This window comes from Alligator sinensis, unplaced genomic scaffold (assembly GCF_000455745.1).
Source record: "Alligator sinensis unplaced genomic scaffold, ASM45574v1 scaffold144_4, whole genome shotgun sequence".
Lineage (NCBI taxonomy): Eukaryota > Metazoa > Chordata > Crocodylia > Alligatoridae > Alligator > Alligator sinensis.
The window spans coordinates 45,730-66,113 of record NW_005842190.1 but is presented as its reverse complement, the minus strand read 5'-3'; the positions used below and the strand labels follow the sequence as shown (position 1 = coordinate 66,113).

The 20,384-nt window shown below is 40.1% G+C and overlaps 1 protein-coding gene across 9 annotated transcripts in view; it reads left to right on the top strand.

Moving 5' to 3' along the window:
- The window catches only part of VWA3B (von Willebrand factor A domain containing 3B), a 127,095-nt gene extending 106,936 nt beyond the window's left edge, over positions 1-20,159 (top strand). For 4 of the 9 annotated variants that reach the window (XM_025207266.1, XM_025207263.1, XM_025207261.1 and 1 more), the window contains 6 exons: positions 1,044-1,161; positions 4,294-4,418; positions 5,672-5,809; positions 6,383-6,480; positions 14,713-14,951; positions 19,821-20,159. In XM_025207266.1, the coding sequence (XP_025063051.1) occupies positions 1,044-1,161; positions 4,294-4,418; positions 5,672-5,809; positions 6,383-6,480; positions 14,713-14,951; positions 19,821-20,110 (1,008 nt within the window). In that variant the 3' untranslated portion in view covers positions 20,111-20,159. Of the gene's footprint in view, positions 1-1,043; positions 1,162-4,293; positions 4,419-5,671; positions 5,810-6,382; positions 6,481-7,581; positions 7,655-14,712; positions 14,952-16,271; positions 16,330-19,820 lie in introns of those variants that run through there. The other 5 variants (XM_025207264.1, XM_025207262.1, XM_025207265.1 and 2 more) reach the window with 5 other exon arrangements.
- Positions 20,160-20,384: the final 225 nt, after the last annotated feature.

Here is a 20,384-nt window from a genome sequence, read left to right as displayed (position 1 = left end):
CTAAATAAGCCCAGTTCCCTCAGCCTCTTCTCAGAAGTCATGTGTCGCAGCCCAGAACCATTTTCATTGCCCTCTGCTGGACTCTCTCCATCTTGTCCACATCCTTTCTATAGTGGGGAGCCCAAAACTGGATGTTTGTGTTGAAACATTTTGGATTGGTTGGACAATCTGAAAATATTTAGACATTTGTGAAGTGAAATTTTCAGTTTGGGGCAGACTTTTTTTTTTCCTGTAGAAGCTTTTTTGGTATGTCTTTGTTTTGTTTTGTTTTTTGCTTTTTAAGACAACTGGAATCCTTCTATGCTAAGCAGATCCTTTTCATGAAAATGACTTATTTGACTGAAAACCCATTTTGCTAGAGAAACACGGTTTCCAAGAGAGATTTTCAGTTAGCCCTAAAACTAACAAATTTCCCCTTAGTCTTGGATATTAACTGCATCTGTTGAAATTATACAGTCCCCACCCCCAACTTTAAGGCATAAATCTACCTTAGAAACTTTTCGGTCTGAATAGTCAAATACTAGAATTGTTATGAGCAACTAAAATGAGGATCTTAAAATGGAAACTATTAGATAGCCTAGATCAGTGGTTCTCAAACTTTTTTTTCCGCAGACCACTTGAAAATCGCTGAGGGTCTCGGCGGACCACTTGATAAACTTTTTTTTGTTCTATAAGTCAAAGCACACAACTCATATTTTAATATTAGTAGTTTTACCTTTCTAATGTGATGGATGTGCCTGTTTTTTTGAGCAAAGTTCTGGGAAGTTGGGTGTAATGCTTGTCAGCTTTTGCCTTAGGTCACCTTTCTGTGAACCGCCTGAATGGAGCTCTGGATCACAGTTTGAGAACCTCTGGCCTAGATAGTTTTAAAGCTGTGTTTGTTAAGAGGTCTTGTTATTTATAGTAATTTACTTTATTGTGAATTTTCGACAACCTCACAGATTTAATCCATGACATGAAATTACATGAATATATCATTCATTCAAAAGATAGCTATGTCCTGACCGGTTATCATTGTGAAGGCTATCTTGTTTTCTCTTCAGTTTCAGAATCTTAAAGAAGAGAGTATAAGGTCACAAACTAAAAAAGGAAAAGTGTTTGAAACGCTCAAAGGCCAAAAGGTGATTGCAAGATCAGACCTCACAGGATTATATTTCCCAGGTAAGTATTTTTGTGCATATGCGAACATCTCCTTGCTTGTTGAAAAGACAAGATAAAAATAAACATTTACTATTTTGTTTTCATTTTGCATAGTTTTAATTTGATTTAAGCTGGAATTTTTAATCTTTTTCTTCCCCACACAGTACTTTTTATAAGGTCAGAAAACTATGCAGACCTCTTACTGATAGGTGTATTTATTTAAGAAGGTGGAAAGGTTTAGCAACAAATGTGGTACTCCTTTTAAATTAGAAGCTAGTATCAATTTATTCTTTGCTCTTGCTGTGCTAGTTTATTTCCATTTAGGATTTAGCAAAGTGCAGAAAAGTGCACCATTTATTTGTTCAAAACATTTACTAGATGTTTGCCATTTTGTTGAATTATAAGCCAACGTCCTTATCAGTGATCTCAATGTGGGCGTGGAAAGCATGCTGTCCAAATTCACTGAGGACATCAAGTTGTGGGGCGAGGTGGGCACTCTGGAGGGGAGGGACAGAATCCAGCTAGATCTAGACAGGTTACAGAGATGAGCGGATGAGAATAGGATGGAATTCAATGCAGAAAAGTGCAAGGTGCTGCATCTAGGGAGAAGGAACCAGCAACACACCTATAGGCTGGGAAACACCCTTCTTGTCAACATGGTGACAGAAAGGGATCTTGGAGTCATTGTTGACTCCAGGATGAACATGAGCTGCCAATGCGAGGAAGCAGTCAGTAAGGGTAACCGCACCTTGTCATGCATCTACAGATGCATCACAAGCAGGTCCAAGGAGGTGATCCTTCCCCTCTATGTGGCATTGGTCAGGCCACAGCTGGAGTACTTCATCCAGTTCCGGGTGCTGCACTTCAAGAGGGATGTGGACAACATGGAGAGGGTCCAGAGGAGGGCCACTCGCATGGTCAGAGGGCAACAGGGCAGGCCCTACGAAGGGAGGCTAAAGGGTCTGAACCTATTCAGCTTCCACAAGAGAAGGCTGAGAGGGGATCTGGTGGCTGTTTACAAAGTCACCAGAGGGGACCAGCGGGAATTGGGGGAGGCTCTATTCCCTTGGGCACCACCCAGGGTTACTAGGAATAACGGCCACAAATTGTTAGAGAGAAGGTTCATGCTGGACATCAGGAGACATTACTTTGCAGTTAGGGCTGCCAGGCTCTGGAATGGGCTCCCAAGGGAGGTGGTACTCTCTCCTACCTTGGGGTCTTCAAGAGGAGGCTGGACAGATATTTGGCTAGGGTTATATGATCCTGGAACGTAATTCTGCCCGGGACAGGGGGGTCGGACCTGATGATCTGTTTAGGTCTCTTCTGATCCTAAGTACTATGATACAATTATACTTATAGTGTAAAATTGTGTTCCATCATGTGGCATTTGAAAAATTCAAATCAAACCTTCTCATATGGATGATATAATATCCTGGGACACTTGCCTACCTCAGAAAACACTGTGGTATAATTATTACCCCTTTTATTCTTAGGAGAGGTGCAGAAATGGAATAGTGTGGGTACTATGGATTGAAATATCTTGGCAGAATTCTGCATACAAGGTTATCCCTCGTCTGACCAGCCCTATGTCTGGCCTTCAGCTCATGTTCTTAATACTGTGTTTTCATGAACACTGAATAATTTAAAATTAAAATAAATATAGAATACTTTGATAAAGGCATTTATTATGAAATTATTGTTATATGTGCACTCTAATAGTACTTTACTTAGGGTGACAGTCAGCCACAAATGAAGTTCTTTAATTTTACGGTTGGATCAAAAATCATCTTGGTGTTTATTTAGTTTTGAAATATTAGTTAAGAATAGTCTTTTGATGGCATGTATTTTTGTTGAAAACCTCTTCGTTGCCAAATGGAAACTGGATAAAACAGCAGATGAATGAAAGGGAAGTAATGTGAAAAATCAGTGGTGTTTTTCCTACTTTTGAATGAATCAGAATGAATGGAGTGTAACTCAGATATTCACCTACAATTTTATTTTTCAATGTTATAATTCAAAACATAATGTTGATGGTGGGCTCGGCATGGTAATAATGATATATAAGAATAAAAAAGTTTACTAAATGTTTTCAGTTTGTTATTCTGCTTTTCATACTAAGGATATTTTTTCAGGGGAGAGGGCAACCAATCTGTTTACAAGAGTGTCCTTAAAAAATCCTTTCATGCACACAAATTGGATTATTGTGCGCCACACTGTTAGTTTTACCCTCTTTTGAATATTTGGCCCTTTCAGTAAATGAAATAAAATGCATGTGAGTCACTTGCAGCAGGTTCCAGATAACAAAACTACACATACTGTATCCAGTGAGAAGACCATTGCAATCATTTTACCAACTTTTTACCAGCAGAAGTAGATTATTTTTAGAGTATTTATAGAGCGGCTTTCTATCTTAGGGTGGATGAGTATTAAATTCCCTAGTTGACAAACAAGGAAATAAGCACAGAAAGCTTAAATGAATATCTCAGAGTAACATGGCAAGTCAGTAGTTGTTTGCTTTTTCATTATGGTCCTAATTCAGCAGAATACTTAAGTCCGTACCTGATTTTAGATATGTGAATAGTTCCATGGAAGTTATTTGGCCTGCTTACAAGATTGAAGTTAGGCATGGACATCAAGGCTTGCTGAATTAGGGCCCAAATAAAAGTATTGCTTTTGCTTCTGTTAAGCTTTATAAACACTTTACTTAGAGGTTATTTTGTACCTACAGTGTTTTAAGGTAGTTGTAGTAGTAGTAATGTATATATAACACTGGATTTTGAAGTTGTCCTTTTACCAAGTACATTCTCTCTTAGGTCCCAGTCCTTCAGACAGTAATGCATATGTGTAGCTTTTCATAAGTGAGCATAACTGTGGATTAGTGTGTTTTCTTGCAAAAATGTACATAATCGTTTTTTAGGCCTGGGACCTTAAATTGTAACTCTCTGTGGCAATGACTTTATGCATGTGTCCTGTACAGTACATTTCCATGCTGTTTATCTAGTAAATGAAAATAATGAAAACTAAATACAAATATACATTTGAATGCAAGAAGTACACTGCCATATTACACTCTACTGGATTTTTAAAATTCTTCCATAATGGATAAAAATAATATGTAAATGGAATATCATTTAAAAATATTTTTTCCCTTAGGGACAGTGATGAAAAGTATCAGTTCCACCCGTGCACTTGTTGACTTCAGCTATGGAGAGACGCACATTGTACCAATTAAATTCATTATTATTGTGGGGGGTGCTATGCCTTGCCCATCTTTGCAGGTGAAAAGCTATTATTATTTTTGAGGGAACATATGTTCATCATTAACTTTGTTTTGCCATTTGCTTACAAACAAGTTGATAAATAATAGTTTGGTCATTTCCATAATTTGAAAACATTTGAAAACTTTAAGATTCTCTGGATACATCTACACATGCTGATTTAAGGAGCTTTAGCTTGATTTAAGGTGCATTAAGGGCACGTGTCTACATGTGTGCGCCCTTAATGCGCCTTAAAAATGGTGATTTTAGGCAAAAGGAGGTATCAAATTTAGGCACAATGGCTAAAGCACTTTAATGCATGTGTAGACGTGCTAAGGTGCATTAACACTGGTATGTCAACTGACTTGGGACTATATGGTTTTTAAATTAGTATTTTTAGTGTGTTTAACCTTTTGGATCCTTTTCATAGTTATTGGATTCTTTTGTGAGATTTTGTAAGGGCAGTAGCTGTAAGGACTTGATCTGTAGTTATTGATTTATATTCAGGTAAAAGAGGGTTTTGCTAAAACTGAAATGTGGGAATGACTTATGTGTTTGGGTCAGTTTAAAATTAGAACAATATGCTAACCATCTTTTATCATGATTCTCCTTTAAATTATGCTTATTATAGTTGCTGCAGATATGGTGGATACAAATAGTGATACACTACTCTGCTTCAATCATTTTTAAAACTAGAAACATGACTTTTTTTCCTAGAGAATATGAATAATGCCTATTGACATTAAGAACAGACCCTTGTATTCTGTGTAGGGAGAATCCTTTCTGGAAAAGTCTGCAGAATATAGTAGAACATTTATCATTTTTTATAATTTTTTATTTTTTTAAAATAATTATTTTATGGATCTTAATTAAAGAATTATCCTGCTATAGAGTTTGACAGAAGGGATTAAAACCCTATACAGTATACAAAGCAGAGTATAGTTCATAATTATCTTCTAAAGATTTAAGAGTTAGAATAATTTCTAGGTTCTAGGAAATCTATTTGTTTGTTTCTCTGAAATTCTGTAGGACTCTTCCATATATTCCTGTTTTGTGAACTGACACTCCAAGGGGCTGAGCCAGTGGACACTGAAGAGTAGTCAGCACCGGCAGTATCAGATTCTTTACCTGTTCCACTAGTGTTTCATATTAAGGCACTGAAACACATTAGCACTGTGTTTTGTGTAGTCAAACTGTCCGAATATCTGTTTTTTATGCCATGTAAAACTAGTATTATGATGCTTTTGCAACCCAACTCTTTTTTTGGTATATAGGTTGGGGACTATGTGTTCTCCAGAACTGGGATACAGATGGGAGATTATTATTATGCACCTGCTGTTGTCATAGCAACACCAAATAGAGTTCAAGCGGATGATAAACTCTACACAGTTTTGATGTACAACAATAGGAAAGTAAGTAGCTTTCTAAAAGCAAGTATACATTGCTTTGGCATTAAAATAATTTTGTTTTGATGAGATGTGTGTAACTGACCTGGTTAGGAAAAAAAAAAAAAAGGATTCCATTTGCCATCAGCAGCTGACCACAATCAAATGAGGTTTCAGGACAGAGTAAATAGCCAGCATAATGGACAATAAGTGATAAATAGTGTAGAGTAATTTAACCTTAAATTAAAGTTTTCTGCCTTCCATAATCTGTCTGCTCACTTTCACAGAGTACATGTTGCCAAAGTAAGGAATACAAGGTTTTTTTACCACATTACATCTAATTTTCTATGCATTTTATTATCATAATAGTCTCCAATAAACCAAGAAAAAATTATTTTTTTTCCTTTCTGGCTCATTAGTTAAAAAAAAAAAAAAAAGAATTATACTTATCAGGACTTTGTCATTCTGTTTTCTTTAGCTGCAGATTATAGTTTCACTGAAGTGGCTTTTATATGCAAGTTTCCATAGTTTTTAACTACTATTTTTGAAGTATAGAAATTACTGATTTTAACTGAATGAATGCTAATTGCGTTATTGCAGGAACACTGTATACGAAGTGGGCTTGTTAAAGTCAGCCAAGCTAAATATGCTTCTTCCTGCCGATATATAAAAATGGCCCAGGTGGTGGATTACATGATGTGAGTACACTTGAACCAAAATGCGTGAACATTCTTTTATGTGCACTCTAAATTACATATTGAAATGAGAAGACATGTTTGGTGTTCAGTTTTGCCTTAGAATTCCCATATCTAGTGCTATAACAAGTAGCTATTTAATTTATTTCACTGAAGTCCTGGACACATGGCCAAGTGATTTGATGCACATTACTGACACAATCTCCAACCCATCTGGAAGCATTCCCTTATTTAACTCCTTGTTGTTAAGCATCAAACCAGTCTGTTGAAGGTTGATATAGTGCAGCTCACGTGTTTATTCCCTGGCAGGAACTGGCACTGTACCAAGGGGTGGAAATTATGTTTGAACCAAGGCTACTAATTTATTTTGTTTTGTGCTTTAAATGTGTGGCTACATTGTGCTTTAAATTACAAATTTTATCTAAGGTACTGAATCTTTTATTTGACCTGAGTCCAGGGGTTGTTGTGGAAAGTATGTGTAGGGTGCCTTGAGCATTAGGTCAGGCATGCAGAACACAGGTAAATCTGGCTGATATGGTTTGCTGGTTGAATAGAATCTGAACTCCCACTGTTTCCAGGTAAATTTGACTTTCTGCCTGGACTTTAGATAGCTCTAATTGTGATCCATTTTGAAGTAACCCTGAGAAGTAGTGGTACCCTTCAGATTCTGCTGACATGCTGCGTGCTGAGTGGCAGAAACCCTTTCTGAGCTTTAAACACGGAGAGACTTCAGAGTCTGTGGCTACAGCTGACCCCCTCTTATCAGCAAAAATGACATGAGCATAGTAAAACTGATCCAGAAACTGAAGAGAAATTCTTTTCCCAAAACTACGTAAAGCCATGGGAAGAGACTGGTGGTCTCTCAAAATCTAGTCAAAGATAGAAGATGAGCTAGATAAATAGGAATGAGTTAATACCTCCCATCCAAAACTTAGACTGAATTTACCATTATCCTGCATTCTTCCTTTAAAGAGGTCGTTTAGGACTGAAAAAAAGAACAGCTATGGGGGTGGGGGGGAATATGCAAGGAGAATTAAGTAGAATTTAAGCTCCTAAGACAAAAATTTGATCTACTAAAATCCTTTCCTTTTACTTGGTGCTTAGGTATCTGAGGGTCTGTAGGTACCCAAGCTTTTGCCAGAAAAGTAACTTAAATGCCAGAAGTTCTGCTACTCTAGTGAGTATTTTGGCACCTGTCTCAAACCTAAGTGTGTTTTTGGCTTCACAGATTAGCAGTCCAAGGCCTGAATCCTCTAAGGAGCCCAGTCTGGTAGGTGTGCTCCAGAGCAGGCCTAACCCACTGACAGCACAGAGTTCAGAACAAAGCATAGCAGCTAATGCCAGTTTCATCCAAAGGTGGCTTTGTACACTTTTAATATAACAGCCTCCTGGGGGAGTGATCACACTCAATTCCCACGATGAATCTATAAAATAGCATGAGTGACTGCACTTTTCACTCCTCCTGGTGGAACTACCACAGTGCAGCCAAGAATACAAGATTCATAGTGTCAGGCCACACTCCCTTTTCAGGCAGCGGGCAGGGGAGCAGGTGGGAGAACCGGTGCCCCCCATGCAAGTGCTGGCTGGGGAGCAGGGCCTCCAGCAAAAGTGGCCACGCTGCTTCCGGAAGTGGCTGGGGGGGACCCTCCCTCCCCAGGTCAGTGGGCTCGACCCCTGGGGGACACCCCCCCGCCCAAGTCACGCTCAAGAGGCACCAGTCGCCCTTGACTCCTATCTCCCATATAAGTGTCCCCACAATCAATGTAGCAGTGACAGTGCTGACAAAGAATATGGTAATTCTTCCCCAATAACTTGGCAGATGCCTTTGAGGATAGACAAATACCACCCCCAGAAGATAAATTTAAAGCTTCTTCAGTTGCCTTGAGAGCTTTATTGCCAATTGCTAGGCGTGCTATATCCTGATGTAATGACTTGAAAGACAGAAAACCTACAACTCAGTGAATTCAAGTCAATGTTTTAGATACCCTGCCTATTTTGTACTTAAAAAGGTTTACAGATTATATTGCCTGTAATGTTTAAGAATGCATTGACCTGAGCCTCTAGGGTGACATAAATGATTTGAGGCTACACAGAAATGATTAAACATCTTCCAGAAATTCCCAGGTTTGCACCTATTATAGCTGTTCACGTACTATTATATGTTGTGACTACATTTCATGAGCCATTTTTACTGTAGTATACTGCTACCATAATTGCTAATGACACAGGCTGATTTGTATACTTAAAATGAGGAAGATAATGCATTTTTAACATCACAAATTCAAAAACTGCATGTGTGTGGAAAAAATTGATATGACCGTATTCTATTGAGTAAGGTATCTTTTAGTTGAAAATAATTGAAAACTTTTATAAAATCAAGTCTTTCATATTTTAATGGTTAAATAGTAGCTAAATATGCAAAAACTCAGGAAAAAGACTTGCTTGGTATCAGATACAAGATTGACCCAAATAACCTTTTCTGCCAGTGCCATGTCATTAGACTAACACCCCTGGCACCTGTCCTTGGTTAGCTGACTGGAAGGTCGCACATCTAAGCCCCAGGGCTGGGACTGGCAGGGAGACTTCTTTGGCAGCTGCTGGAGAATAAGCTCCTGCAGGAAAGAAAAGAAGGCTCTGTCACAGTTTGGCTGGCTGAGATGCTGCTGGTGCTACTGTGTTGCTTTTTAAGTTATTATTACCTGTTGTCATTTGAAGTAATGGACCAGACTGAGGCTGTAGGGGGGGAGGATACCTCATTGGGGCACACTACTGTGTTGTGTAGAGGCCTCAGCGCCTTAACAAGCAGACACAGTCACATACGTCTTGAGTTTTGCTTGTCAGCAGCCTGAGGTGCAGTATCCCAGAAACCACTGTACCTATCTCCTTGAAACTTGGCAGGCTTCATACCCCCAGAAGGAACTACCATCTTTGCAATTTTTATCCGAATCAGCCAAAAAATGACAAAGTTACAGGTATTTCAGTGATTCCCCATTATAGTCTATGGCTGAAACTCCAAATCTCTCTGAACTGGTGCTGAATCTTCCAAAGCCAGTTTAGCCAAATCAATTTGGGACATTGATCTAAATCTCTGAATTGAATCACTGTCCTCTGAATCAGCTGAATCCAAATCCAAATCCAAATCGAATACTTCCCTATTGGCACAGGCCTAATACTCTCTTTCTCTTGTTTAATCATTCACTACGAGCTGACTGGCCATAGTCATCCATACAGATACAGCCTGTCTCTTTCAACTCCTTATTTTTACTATTTGTCACTCCTATTTCCTTTGCTATATTGAATTTTCCTTTCCAGGATGAAAAAGAAAGGAAAATTACATGCTGGCAATAAGATTTTTCAAAGTATTTCCCCATCTAGCTATGTCCCTCCCTCATATATTCTCTGGTGTCCTGTACACAGTTACATGCTCTCTCTTGCCGTGTTCACATGAGCATGGACATTTGGTTCCCTGAGGACAACTAACAGTGGGACTGTGCCACTGCTAACTGTCCCTGGGGAATGCCTGTTCCATACGTGGTCTGGTGCATGGCAGGTTACCCTGAGTTGGGTAGAGGAGGCTGGGGTCAGCACTGGGGTGGACTCAGCAGCCTTATCAGGGGTTTTGGGAGGCTCCTGGGGATGCAGTAGTGGTGATCTTGCCACTCACAGCTTGCCTGGCAGCTGGAGTGTGGCTCTGGTTTTGAGTGTTGTGTGCTGCCCCCACATATTCTGCTCCACTTATTTTCCTGTGCGGACTTTTTTTACCCCTGAATATCCACTGTGTTGCTCCCTTGCAGCATGGAGAACAGCTGAATGTGCAGTATGTGATGCTTGTCCTGCCATGGCCTCTTTTTTCAGGGGACAGGGCCATTCGTCAAGGGTTCGAATTTTTTTTTTTCCAAATTACTGGGGGCTGGTGTTGGGCAAAAAGCTGCATGCGAGTGTGGACCTGGTGTTTGCCATAATTATCTATTGAGGCAGGGGAAGATGGTGGGGCCAAAATGGCTTCTTTTATTTTCAAATTTTGGGACAGCCAAGACAGTTGAGGCCAAAACATGAACAAGCCAGCAGCCGTGGAGGCTTTTGTTGGGTCTCTGTGGCTGTGAATGATGCAGGCAAGGAAGAGGGGGATGTTTGTGGCTGGCTCTGGCCTGTTCTTTCAGGGCACAGGGCCACCCATCAAGGGTTTGAATTTTTTTTGGTTATTAGTGTGGGCTTGTGTTGGGCAAAAAGCTAGCTGCATGTGATTGTGGTCCCAGTGTTTGCAACACTGGAAAGGCAGGTGGGCTGTCCTGGCCCTGTCGCTTAGGAGTTTGTGTGCTGTGTATTGAGCAAGGAGGTTATAAATAAATATCCTAGGTAGGGCCTCTAGGCCCCCCCTGCAGAGGGTTGTCCCAGAATGTTTTACTTTCACCATGACGCATGGAAGCTGCCACTGGCCCCAGGACCAATGGGAGAAGTGGCAAGGCTCCAGGGTGGAAAGCTGTGGGCCTCGACGTGGCATACCAAACCCCTTTGGTTTCCCTTTGGGGTTCGGCATGCCACGCCGAGGCCAACACTTAGCCCTGTTCTGCACTCAGAGCACTCAGAGTGTCTCTGAGGAAGGGGAAGATGGTGGGGCCAAAATTGCATTTTGGGGGAGGGGACGGCGGGGGGGCAGCCGAGACAGTTGAGGCCCAAGCACAAAGAAGACAGCAGCCTTGGAGGCTTTTGTTGAATCTGCGGGGCTGTGGGGCTTTGCATGATGGAGTCAGGGAAGAGGGGGATGTTTGTGTCTGGCTCTGGCATGTACTTTAAGGGCATAGGGCCATCGGTCAAGGGTTTTAATTTTTTTTTTTTTATTAGTGTGGGCTAGTGTTGGGAAAGAGCTGCATGTGATTGTGGTGTTTGCAGTGCTGTGGAAAGGCAGCGGGGCTGTATTGGCCCTGTAGCTTAGGAGTTTGCATGCTGTTTACTCAGACAAGAGATTATGAATTAAAGGTTCGGCATGCCACGCCGAGGCCCACACTTAGGCCCGTTCTGTACTCGGAGCACTCGGAGTGTCTCTGAGGAAGGGGAAGACGGTGGGGCCAAAACGACATTTTTAAATGTTGTTTTTTGGGGGGGGGGCAGCTGAGACAGTTGAGGCCAAAGAAGGGTTGAGGGCGCAAACCTTTGGGGTTCGGCATGCCACACCAAGGCCTGCACTTTTGCATCCCGGAGCCTTGGAACCAGTCCAACTGGTTGTGGGGCCCATGGCAACTTGCATGTGTCATGGTGGGAAAAAAAAAATGGCTTGCACCAGGGTAGGGGCAAGTACAGAGGTGATACTCGGCCTTGAACTCACAACCTGGTGGTCCAAAACACAAACCCCACACCACGCCTCCAAGACAAACTCTACTCTTTTATAAGATCCATCCTACCAGATGATGACAGTAACATACATAGGTATTTCCACCAACACATCACGCTAAAAAAAAAAAAAAGAAAGAAAGAAATAATAATAAGCTCTTGACTGATGGGCCTGTGCCCTGCAAGAGAGGCCACAGACAGCAACAAACATCTCCCTTTTCCCTCCCAGTATGAAGGGCAGCCCAAGAGACACCACAAAAGCCTCCGCAGCTGCTGGCTTCTTCATGCTCAGGCCACAACAGTCCCAGCTGCCCCAAAATTGGAAAAAACCAAAAGAAGCCGTTTTGGCCCCACCAACTTCCCCTTCCTCACAGACACTCTGAGTGTTCTGAATGAAGCACGAGCCGAAATCTGGGATGCCAAGGCCTGCACGTTTGCATCCCGGAGCCATACCATTAGTCCAACTGGTTGTGGGGCCCATGGCAACTTGCATGTGTTGTGGTGGAAAAAAAAAATTAGCTCATACCAGGACAGAGGAGACACCTGGCCTTGAACTCGCAACCTGGTGGTCCAAAACACACAAACCACACCACAACACCAGGCCTCTAACACAAATGCTGTTCTTTTCCAAGACCCAGCCTACCAGATGACCACAGTAATAGATGTAGGTTTTTCCTCCAGCACTCCCCCACCCCACACAGACCCTTGACTGATGGGCCTATGTCCTGCAAGAAGAGGCCATAGGCAGCCACCAACATCTCCCTTTTCCCTGTCAGCATCAGGCACAGCCCAGGAGATGCAACAGAAGCCTCCATCTCTGCTGGCTTGTATGTGCTCGGGCCACAACCTTCCTGGCTGCTCTAAAATTCACAATGAAGAAAAGAGGCCGTTTTGGCTTTGCCAGCTTCCCCTTCCTTCCAGCACTTCGGAAAAGCAGATGGGGTGTCTTTCTCCTGGGGCTTAGGGGCTTGCCTGCGGTGTGCCTAACCAGGAGGTTTTAAGTTCAAGCCTGGTTGGACTGCAGAGGGGCATCCGAGCTTTTTTTCCACCATGAGACATGGAATTTTCCCACGGCACCAGGACCAATCGGAGAAGTAGCAGGGCTCCGGGGAGAAAAGGTGTGGGCCCATTCTGCACACAGAGTGCCTGTGAGGAAGCGTAAGTTGGTGGGGCTAAAATGGGTTTTTGCGGTTTTTTTTGAAATTTTGGGGCAGCAGAGACATTTGAGGCGCAAGGACAAAGAAACCAGCAGCCCTGGGGCTTTTGTTGTGTCTCTGTTGCTGTGGATGATGCAGGCAGGGAAGAGGGGGATGTTTGTGGCTTCCTGTGGCTTATTTTTTGAATAAGCAAGCCACAGAGTTTGAATCCTACCTAGATATTGTGAGTGATATTTTTGTATTTCAGCTTTTTGGAGAATTTAGGTTTGTAAGATTTGACCACATGGCGTCTGATAAGCACAATTTACTGACTCAAAATATTCCACTTTTGCAAATATGTCTTCATTTACCGTATTTTCTAGCTTTCCATTAAGACTTTAAATTGAATAATTTTCCATTTCAGGCATTGACTGAATTAGTTTCCTGACTGAACCATAAAGATTCAGAACTATCCATTACATTACTTTATAATAGTGACTTTTTAAAAATCTGATATGTAGGGCTCATATACATGTGAAAGCTGCTCTGATGCGCTGTATTTACAGTGCATTGGAGCAGACTTGATTTATCAAGTCTTCTGGAGCCTGGTAATTACTTTGCTCCAGCAGACTCCAGCCTCATATGTATCAGTGTCGTCACACTAAAGAATGGCAGCCACACATTTTGAACTAAAGTGCACCATTTTTTAGTGCGGGTGTGCTGATACATGTGTTGCCCTGGGTGTTTTTAGTTAGCACTGCTCTTGGTGCTACAGTTATTAAAGTGCCCCTCTCCACCTCCCAGAGCATGTCTATAAACACCCATAGTGTCTAATGACTATTTCTCTACTTGTGAGAAACTATGCATTTAAAATCATTAAGTTGTAGTATGTCATTAGAGAGACATTAATTGGTGCTAATACTAGCAGTGCCATTTGCATTATTCAAATAAAGATTGTGTCTGATTTTCATTATACTGCATATTTTTTTCAGAGACTGTTGTCAACAATGGCAGTGTGTTCATAGCTGAAACTTGTCATGTGAAGCGTTATAGAAAGAATCATGTTAAAATGCTTAACTTCAGTGGCAATGCTCTCTATAGGCAAACATCACATCATATGAGTTTAACAGACACATTGCTGGCAAATATAAATGTAATTTAATGCAAAGAAACAAAAGTTTGATGATGATGGTAATATCACAGAAGCATCTAGAGGCCCCAGACAAGATTTGGACCAAATAGGCACCAAGTGGGAATTTTACACTTTCAAGGATCTGGACCTGAATGCAGTGAGAGGAGGAGTTTTTGCTTTTATACTGTTTGATAAGTACCCCTTTGGTTATTTTTAAGTTATCCAAGGACTGTCTATGGCATGATGGGAATTCTTAGCTGGGAATTATTTTACAATATGAGAGTCTCAGGAATACTGCCTAGGGACCAGACAGCCTTTGTTAGTGACAGAGTCAACTAGGGCATATGAGTGAGAGCTACCATTGCCTAACAAATATAGACTCCACTGGTTCTGATATGGGTTGGCCTGTAGTTTGCTTTTTGTTACTTCCTACAACTCAAGTTGAGCCATAGTACTTACAACCTGTAGAATTTTGATAAGTGGTCAGTCAGTGTGAAGAGTCCTCCTTCTATCAGCCTAGAGAGACATGGGGACAAATGGTGTACAATTTGTTAATCTGCTAATTAATAAGTTAGAAAGCTTTGAAGCTCTAAAAGATATGTCCAGTTTTCATCAGTGTGTATCTTTGTCCAATTTTAGCCCAAACAAACAAATTGTGAAGCCCATTGATCAGTTGTCACTGGAAGAAGAAGAAGAAGAAAAGAAAAGAAGTGGAAGGGAAGATGGAGGGAAAAAGAAAAAAAAAGGGACAACAGAGAGCAGAAGGAATCCAAGAGAGGAGATGTCAGACTCGGAGGAGCTTTTGTTTATTCCCAGAAGGAGAGAAGTAAAAGGCAAAGGAAGGAATTCACTGCCTCATGACAAAGTTGGAATTGAAGGTAAAAAAAAAATCAATTGGGGAAACAATTGATTTGGTTAAATTAGAAAATCATGGATATTAGAAACCAAATGGATCACTTAAGTCCTTTACAGTATCCCATTGCTCTGCCAGGAGAACAGTGACTCTGGGAGTTTCTTTCGGAAATCTGCCCAGCTTCCATTATTTTTGTTTGAGACAGTGCTCCTCATAAGTTAGTACAGGCATGCATGCTCATTTTTCTGGACATACCTTCAGTGTGTGGACATGAGGATTTTATCTGTTTATGCTAGTTATATTCTTGAGGTATAGATATCTTAAGGTGATATCTTTTATTGGACCAACTATGTATTGGTTAATAGACAAGCTTTTGAATACAAGACATTCTTTGTCAGGTCTTCCTGAAAACTTTGAAAACTTGTCTAACCTCATCTCAACTACATAATTGGCCCAATAAAAGATATTGCCTTAAGAAATGCTTGCCTCTTGCATAATTTCTGGGCCATAATGTCTACAACATAGCTTTTACACTACAGTTATACCCATTACATTGGTTTAAAAAAAATCTTGACATCCTTATTGTTTGCTTACATTCTTCTTAATAATTGTGGATTATGTTCACTCAATCATCCCTAGTTACTGGTATCTTCAATATATAGCTCTTCTAATCTTTCCTCATTAGTCCTTACTCATCTTTTTCTGGGCTTCCATAGCTGAATTCCATCTGCATGGCACTGAAGCAGCAGTATTCTAGGAACGGTCTCATCAGACTTCCACAGGGCTTGAAACTGTGAGGCTTTGAGTCCCTCCTGTAACAGTTTGAGAGGCCTTAATTTGCACTGATATCAGATAGCATTGAAGCTGTTTGCAGCCTCACAAGAAGGCTCAGCAACTTTAGCTTCCAGAGGAAGCCTCACTTCTTTGAACTGAGGTAGAATGCTACACATTACAAGCCCCCATTGGCCTTTGCTGCTATCAGGCACATTAAAAACGGAACTAATTTGCCATCAGTTTTACCTTTGGATCCTGTTGTATCCTGCTTAGTAAAAAAGGAAATAAAGGAAGACATGTCAAATTCCCCAGTTTAGACTGGGGTTCACTCACTTCCTGGCTTGACTCTCCTAGTCCTCATATGCTGTGAGATGCATCAGGACTACAGGTTGCTGTTGCAGGGCTGCCTATACCTCTTACTTTCTTCATAGCAGCGTAGCCTCCTCATGAGCTGTTTCAATAGGCAACTACCTCACAACTCCTCAGCACTGGGCATTCCAATGTGCAGAAGATGAATGAACTTGAGATTCAGCTGATGTAATCAGTGTCTGCTGTTACTAATTGGCTGCAGGTTAAAAGAAGGATGAAACTGAAGAGAGTGGCCATGACTTTGACTGCCTAGCCTTGCTCTAACCAGATCTGGGAATCCTACAGAGGAGATTCTTCAAGCTGCTGTTGAGTGGAGCATGGTGCAGAGTGGCTTCTTTTTGATTTTCTGTGCCATCACAGACCTTATCTCTCTTCCTTTTTATTTATTTTTCTTTACATACTCATCTATGTCTCAGCAGGGAGTGGAGAAAGGAGGATCTTAGTCCACAAACAATTAACAAAAATATCTAATTAGACTGGACCTTTCACTGATCCCTGCAGGTTTTCATTCAGTACATCCCCTGTCTTCATATAAAGCTGCATAGCACTACCCTTCGTTTGCTGTAGTTTAATCAGTTTTCAAACCATATGATGTGCTTATAGCCATGAAACCCATATCAAACATGATACTAAAACCCAGGCATACTTTCCATGTATTTTATTTCTTTGATCTACTATCTTTATAACTGTATCAAGACACTGGCATGACTTTTTTTTTGCCAGGGGGCAGATCCAGATCTAGTGTAAATTAATGGTTTATACTAGCTGATGGCACGATCCTATATGGCCCCTTACTGCAGCCCCAATTTTGCAACCCTTACTTGTATTGGTGAGCAATTTTTCACACAAGTAGTCCTATGTAAATCAGAATTATTGCTTGCAGGATGAGTATGCATTAGCTATGAGTGAGGGTCATAAAACTGTTCTGTACATTTTTCCATTAATCTCTACAGACCAAATGTGAGGACATGTAGGAAGCTAAACATGCAGATAGGGCCCTAGTGGAAATTTCATGCGTCTGAGTAGATTAGACATTTAACTCGCAAGCCAGATGTCTAACCTATGCAAGTGCTTTTTAAAATCTTATTAGAAAATCTTACTACTACTTCATTTGGCACTTAAATATCTTTAATATCTATCCATCAGATGACAGGCATGCAGACTCCTTGATTCATATATTCAAATGGTCAATGTGCCTCTTTCCTTCCATTATTGGTTATTTTCAAAATCTTCACTATTTCTTAATTGTTGTTGAAGGTAGATTTTTGAGAAAGTTCATCATATCGATATTAGACACATTTCAGAATGCTGGCAAATTCTTTTAATAGTTAAAAACTAGCAATTTGTAATAGGCTATACATATTCAACAGCAATTAGATAATGCTTACATTTTCCAGATTTCTGAAAGCAGTCTGTTGCGTTTAGAACTGAGTTATTTAAAAGATTTGTAGTTCTTTCACATATTTCAACTTTAATAGTTTCTAATACCTGAAAAATTGGTTGTCTTTTTACTTACAAAAACAAGTTACTTGACAGTCCTGATTGTTTGCCTCTAGTGAAGCTAGTGCATAATTATATGTGTTACTTCACCATCCTGCTCATGCTTTTACAGGGTGAGAAAAACATTTGAAACAATTACAAAAATCCTCTTTTTATCTTTGGTTAAATTACTTGCCCTCAGATATCCTGCTTTGCTTGCTCGTTTATGCGGAACGTAAAACTTCTTTATTCTGATTTGCTTACATCAGCAATTAATATGTTAATTTCATGCATGCGTTTTAGCATTCCATAGATTTTAATGTGATTACTTGGGTAAGTGCTCTACAATATGAATGAGAGTGACATAAGAGAGATTTTATTACTTCAGCTAGCAGGCACATTTATTCAACTGGAAGAATCTATACATGGACTATTAATGAAGCCTAATATATCTATTACTTGTGGGTACATAGAAATGTAAGAGACATGTATTACAGGATTATGAAATATGTGTTAGCAAATGCACTCTTAGCAAAAATATTCTTGACTGTTATCAGGATGCGTATAATCAGTAGCCCATTTCTGTTGTTCTTATTCAGGATAATGACCGTTAACTTGAAGAATAAGGACTGCATGACTGATGTCCTTATTCATGCTCTGTCTTGATCTGAAGTATTTCTCTCGCTCCCATGTGTACCAAAACCTATATATATCAGATAATATATTTGTCTTAATACATGCTCCTATCATTCCTTTTTTATTTAGTCATGTATGTTCATACAGTACAGTGAAATACTAGCAAAACTCCCATTCGTTTCAGTTAGGCCATTATTTCATCCTTCCCGAGACAAGTCTAATAAAACTATTTAATAATAAACAGTTTACAAATGTTTAATTGCACATTTTGAAAAAAAGAATTCAAGTAACATGCAGCTATTCATATGTATTTGTTTCTTTAGAAAAAACTGTTTTTTCTCTTGTCTTTCCACTGCCTCTTCTCTTTCCTACTTATTGCCCAATGATATCTAGAATTGTTTGTTTATGTGATACAATTTTCTTTTTAATTAACTCAAACAGTGACCTTGTTAGTCATCTTACAGCAAGGGACAAATAAGAAATAAGAAAAGGCTTGCAAGCAAGGTATACATAGATGCATTTTGAATGCAATTATATAATGTTGTAGATGAGGTATAGGTGAATTACAGACAAGCAGAGAAAAATCTTCCATTTTTTAGTTTGTAATAAGGCATGATTTTGGAGTGAGTATGGTAACAATTATTGTAGCTGCCTATTTGAACTAGGTAGGAAACCTTTGAGAATGGTAATTGTTTTTTCCCCCATTCCATTGCAAATCCAGCTGATTAAAGTATGCAAGCCACACACTTGAGAATGCAGCTGTAACTGGCAAGGATAGTGCATGGACTTATTTTTCCCCCATTGGGTGTTCAGATTTCCTGGGATCCATTTGTCTCTCTCATTCTCCAAATAGCTCATTCAACCTTTGGAGGATGCCATCATAATAAAGCAGAGTGCTTCCATCTGTTGGTCATGGCTTGTTTAATAAGCAGTTGATATCAATTTAGCTACGCTTGCACCCATCACTTAGTGCAGCTGCGTGTAGTTAAAGGCCTCAAGAGAGGCCTCTAGATTTGGATTTTGTTTATAGGATGCTGGCATGTTACAACTTGCTCAAAAATAGTCTCTCTTCCAGCTTGAGCTTTCTGTTCATCAAAAAAATATGTTAAACTGATAGTCATCTATTTTCCCATAGAGTGAAAAATGGAGATTTGCAATGGAAGGAAGCAGAGTTGCTAAAGCAAATGGTATTTTTAGTCAATCTCATTTTTGTCCAGATTCTAATAGTGAGAGGCAAGTGGCATTTTACAATTCTTGGAGAAGAAACCTGGTCACTTGATTGTATTTGTGAAGCTCCAATGTCATGTCATTATTGCACTGTTATTTATAGCAACCCCATCAAGCTACAAATATGGAAAATAATAGTACTTTAAAAGCAAGATATAGGTTAAGAGCACTGTGCCTAGACATGGGTGGGAGCAGGAAGCAGTGTTAATGCCCCACTACATAGTCTCATCTTATCACAGTTCTGAAGTCAATTGGCTCATCTGCTTCTGTGATAATGTTGCAATAGTAAAAGTTATAGGGCTTTTTTGATTATGATTTTATCTATTCTTCTGGTGTCTCTCAGAGATGGAAAGTCAAATTTTGTCTCATTAAAATAGTCCATGTTCTCCTCTAACTTCTCCAATGCCAGAATCTGCTTGCTTCTTTTTATCAACACAAGGCTCATCGGCATCTGGAACTCTGCTGTCTCCAAGTACCTCAGCTCACAGCTCATCAAAGGATCTTTGTTGCTCTCACACAGTTACTGTGGATCCAAAGAGTGCCTCAGAACCTGTTGATGACAACATCAGCCTTATCTCAACTGCTGAGAGGCTGGAAGAGTTGGCAGGGCAGTTTCAGCAGCACTACATAGATCAAAGAAAACATCATCAGGTGTGCCTGACAGAGGAGACTGTGAGGAATGGAACAGGTTATGGGTAGGAGAGAAATGTGGTACCTGGAAAAGTTTATCATATAAACAGAAAATAAACTGGTTTTACAGAATTATCTTAGTTTTGTGGTTTTACAGAATTATTTTGGATGGATGGAAGGGAAACATTTATATGGGCTTGGTTTGAAGGTTAAGTGAAACATACCAATACTTGAAAGTGAATAGTGTACAGAATCTGATAATGGTGGTTTCTACATGACCTGGATGCACCTGGTATTAGTTCCCGAAACTGTGCTGAATTGCTGAGCAATATAGTAGATGATG